The 4,922-nt window shown below is 38.1% G+C and overlaps 1 protein-coding gene across 1 annotated transcript in view; it reads right to left on the bottom strand.

Moving 5' to 3' along the window:
• IL1R2 (interleukin 1 receptor type 2) overlaps positions 1–3,423 on the bottom strand; it is a gene marked incomplete at its 3' end in the record, with an annotated part of 30,670 nt that extends 27,247 nt beyond the window's left edge. Inside the window, exon 1 of the mRNA XM_027874179.1 lies at positions 3,166–3,423. Coding sequence (XP_027729980.1) covers positions 3,166–3,179 — 14 coding nt within the window. The remainder of the gene's footprint in view (positions 1–3,165) is intronic.
• Positions 3,424–4,922: the final 1,499 nt, after the last annotated feature.

Below are 4,922 nucleotides of genomic sequence, written 5' to 3'. Positions count from 1 at the left end.
TGGGCAAATATGTATCCAGACCTTCTTTAGAATAAATACCAATGGAAAGTGAGTCAGGACCACTAGGATGTAAGAACAGTTGCTTTCTGGAAATCAGAGCAAGAGGAGGCATCAGAGACGAGGATGACTGTGTGTCTAGGCTAGAAAGGCAGCAGATCGAAGAATGTTTAAGCTTAGAAATCACCTGGTCCAACCCCTCATGTTACTGATGAGGAAATGGAAAGGAAAAGTGATTCATTTCAGGATACACAGCCAATGTTATTAATTGTTGTTGTGGTTCTGTTTACTTCATTCTTCGTCAGTTCATATGTTCCTCCATGTCTCTTTGAAATCATTTATTTCCTCATTTCTTACAGCATAATGGTAGTCCATCTCATGCATGTGCCACAATTTATTTAGCTGTTCCTTAATTGATGGGCATCCCCTTAGTTTCCATTTTCTCATACCCACAAAAAGTTGTTATAAATATCTTTGCAAGGATATTTTCCTCTTTTTTCTCTTTCTTACTATAACATCAATATTATAAAATGAATAATTTTGAGGACTTTTATAAAATGAAGAAGATTGAAATGGAAAGAACCAGGAAAATAATTTAGATAATAAGTTAAAAAACAAACAACTTTGAAAGCCATAAAATGACCGTTCATAATTCCATAATGCTTTCTTATGCTGGACCTAAATTGGCTTCCTTGTATTTTCTACCCAGTGTACTATTTTTTTTTTCTGTGTGTAGGTGGTAGGCGTGAGCATCAGAACTAATTGGGGCTGGGGAACACAGGACAAGCCTGTTTGGGTGAACTCCCAGCCAAGATTCCCTCAATATTTCAAATCATCATCTACCTTTCATGGCAACCCAAGCTGTGGCCAAGCTACAGAAAGTAGACTGATTCTAGCATGTCTAGTAAGTTTCTTTTCTACAGACAAAATATCACCATTTCCCCAAGAATCACAGAATGTTAGTCTTGGAAAAGAACTTAGACTTTGAACAATTACTCCCATTTCAAAGTTGAGAAAACTGAAGCTCAGTAAAACAAGGTCAGAGGCTCATAAGATCAAAGATTCAGACCTGGAAGAGCAATCAATAGAGCTAACAATAGTTACACCTTGATTCACAAAAGTAGTTATACATGATGTTGCAAATAGTTGCGTAAAGTCACACTCCAGAAGCATGATATATATATATATGTATATATACATATATATGTGTGTGTGTGTGTGTGTGTGTGTGTATATGTATATATGTGTATATGTATATATGTGTGTGTGTATATATAGATATAGATAGATATAGATAGATATAGATAGATATAGATAGATAGATAGATAGATAGATATATGTCATGGCTGTGCTGATGACCCCGTACTTTGCTTTCCACCAGGGCCAAACTGACTTTCCCAACAGTTGTTTTCCAGCAGGGCTATTTACTTTTCCTTCTAAATCCCCGATGCTTTCATTCAGACTAATGTGTCAGTAATAAAGGGTGGTATTTAACCAAAAGGAGGCCCTGGACCTTGAACATCTATGTTAAGGATTGACTCTTTCAGTAGCTGTCTATGCAAATTGAATAAGCCTCTTAATTCTGCCAGCCTCAGTTACCTCATCTGTAATTAAAAAAAAATTTTAAATAAAAAAAAAAAAGAGGGTGAAGGGATTGGAAGGTCTCTCTGCCAGCTTTAATAGTCTATGATGCTTTGCATTTTTTTAATCTTTCCAGGTTCTAAAATTCAGTGTGTGGTGCAGTGAAGTATTGGAATTGGAGCCAGAGGACCTCAGTTCCAACCAATGTTCTTAGACTTATGACATTGTGTGACCTTGCGAAAAGCACACAACCTCTTTGGGCCTCAGTTTCCTCATGTGTAAAATGAGAAGGCCCTCCTAGATGGCTACTGAAGTCCCTTCCAGCCCTGAATCTTCTCATCCTATGATCTAATTTCATGATCTGGAAGAACTCCTCTTTGATAACTTCATTCTTTCAAGATGTTATCAGTCATTTACACCTTAGTGTGCAGGATGTGCTTGAGGATAGGTTTTGAGAACTAGAAAGGAGGAAAGAGCCTGAGGGCACTGAAGAAAAAAAAAAGAGCTAAGGGGAGAAGAGGAGGCTGGTGGAGAAGTCCATGTAAGCAAAAGTTAATAGTCTACTTACAATTTCCTAGATTCAGTGCTGACCTGAGAACATTATTTTATTATGTTCCCTAACTTCTTTGAAGATAAATAAATGGAACACAAAGAGCTTATTCACAATGCACCATGGTTAGCATGCTTGTTATTGTTGTCATTTCCAACTCTTTATGATCCCATTTGTCAGTTTGGCCCTGATAGAAAGCAAAGTACAAGGTCATCAGCACAGCCAGGGCAGGGGTGGGAGTGTCTGAGAGCATTTTTAAAATATTACAGTGCAATATTTATTGTAAAATATTTTATTATATTTATTATAACACAGTATATTTTATCATACTTATTTATTATAACATAGTATTTTATTATATTTCTTATAATGGTGTGTTAAATTTATCATAATATAATATTTATTATCTTATTATATAGTTTTTTTATTGTATTTATTATGCTATCATATTGTGTTTCATTATCTTTGTTATAATATAATATCTGTGAAGCTTTACAGTTAACAGAGTTATTTGATATACATCATCTCATTTGACCTTCACAACAAGCCTGTGGGTTAGTAGAGTATATGCTAGTATTTCCATTTTACGGATGAGGAGAGTAGATCTTAAGAAAGTTAAGCGGTTTCCTCAGGGTCATGTTATTAGTGACAGAAGGAAAATTTGAACTCGGATCATTTGAATCCTACCCCAGCATATTTTGCCTATTATGCCACCCACCACTAGGTGCTAGAAAGGACACCTCCTAGAAGAAGCAGACAAAACATGTAAAACAGGTAAAAAAAGATGAAACGGTCACCAAGTGGTGGAGATGGAAAGCCCCTAAGCAAATCTCAATTTTAAAAAGTAAATAGAATCACCTACATTTAGATGATTCCTTGAGCTCTTTAAAGATGAGTACTCTAAGAAGAGATGAGAGAAGTAATGATTCTAATATGCTTAGCCATTCACCTCTTCTTGCCATGCCCCATGAGAGATTATTGTCCCCTTGATGGAAACAGCATCTATTTCTCCATGTTCTCCTCCAAAGCTCCTTACCTGTGGTTCTGCATTCTTTTACTTGGTCCCTGCTTGTGAACAGGAGGCTGCAGGCAAGGATTTTCCCTTCAGCTCAAGGACTCAGCTCTTGTGGCAGTAGATTTATAGGCTCTTACCTCACCCCACCCCATACACACATGCACACACAGGCATACACACACTCCCCCGTTTCCCAATCAGGTTTGTGTCAGCTCTAAAAGTGACTGTGCTGACACACCTTTTTTTCCTCCTCCCCAAAGGAGCACCTCTCCAGGGCACCAACCCTATTGGATGTCTGTGCTCTCTGCCCTCCCAGATAGGGAAGTGACCAGCAACTTCTGCTTCAGTTTCCCCTATTTGTGTATGTCTGTGTGTGTGTGTGTGTGTGTGTGTGTGTGTGTGTGTGTGTGTGTGTGTGAGCAGCTAAACATTGTGTACTTCCAGCTGATAGAGGTAGTATTTCAGTAAAGCCTGAATTATTACGATGGATGGCCTGCTTAGTCACCAAAGCATTAGGTCTCCAAGGGGATGGACCATTTCATCAGAAGGTTATAATGGGTTTGTTTTGCTTAGAGACTATTAATAACAGGCTGTTTACTGTTTTCTGGAATGTTTGACAGTTTTATTAGTATTTCTTTAATTGAGTTTTTTGGAGCAAACCCCAAAACTGAGTTTTAGATCAGAGGCCCCAGGTCATGTCTATCAGAACAAGGCAATTAACTTCAGAATCTGTACCCTGTTGCCAAGTCCTGAATGAGGTTCTTCCCCCCAGTTTCCTTTGTTCCTTATTTTCTCTAGGGAACTAGAAACTAAGACAAGGAAAGGCATTATACTGAGATAATGCATGGGGAGAGTTGGTGGCCCACACTGACCTATAGTTATAATGTTAACTCAATTTTACATCATAACTTTCCTCACAATGACCCTATGAGTTTAGGACTGTATTTTCTACTTTACAGATTAGGAAACTGAGGCTCTGAGAGGGTAAAGTGACTTACTTGAGTCATAAAGCTAGGAAGGGTCTGAGCTGGGATTAGAACTCAAGTCTTCTTAATCTTTCCTATTGTCATTTTGCCCCTAATAGCTAACATTTCTAAAGCCCTTGCATGTTTGCAAAACACTTAATATATATTATGTTATTTAAGCCTCACAAAAAGTATTGGTTAATTCAGATCTAGCATAGACATAAACAGAGCAGTCATATAAATGGAAACAACAAAACAATCAAAGCTGAATGCTGCTCAATTATAAAGACCACCTTTGGTCTTAGCACAGCAATATGAGAAGCATACTCACTTTGAGTCTGAAGCCCTAAGTTCAAATCTCAATTTTGCCACTTACTGTGTGACCTCGGACCAAACACTTCAGGATCTTTAGTTTTCCTCTCAGTAAAATCGGAAGAGGAGGAGAGTTGGACTAGATAGCGTAGGCAGCTGACTGGCACAGTGGGTAGAGGGCTAAGACTTGAATCAGGAAGGCTCCAGTTCAAATATGGCCTCAGACACTTAATAGCCTTGTAACAAATGGAAGGATATATTTATTGAGCATATGCTGTTTGCTAAAGGGGAGGGGGAAGGAGCTTAATGGATTCTTAGCTAATTCTTGCAAATTTAATGAAACCAAACAGGTTTACTTGAATAAAATTTCCCTTTCCTGTGCCTCAGTTTCCTTATCTGTAAAATGAAGGGGTTTGACCAGACCTGCCCAGCTTGGCAGTAGGTAGAGGCCAAAATTGAAATAGGCTAATCTTCTTCAGGCCGCAGATAGGTTAGACTAGA

This window comes from Vombatus ursinus, unplaced genomic scaffold (assembly GCF_900497805.2).
Source record: "Vombatus ursinus unplaced genomic scaffold, bare-nosed wombat genome assembly UNPS02014805.1, whole genome shotgun sequence".
Classification (NCBI taxonomy): domain Eukaryota; kingdom Metazoa; phylum Chordata; class Mammalia; order Diprotodontia; family Vombatidae; genus Vombatus; species Vombatus ursinus.
Note: the sequence above shows the minus strand (reverse complement) of the source record. Positions and strands in the feature narration are given on the sequence as shown.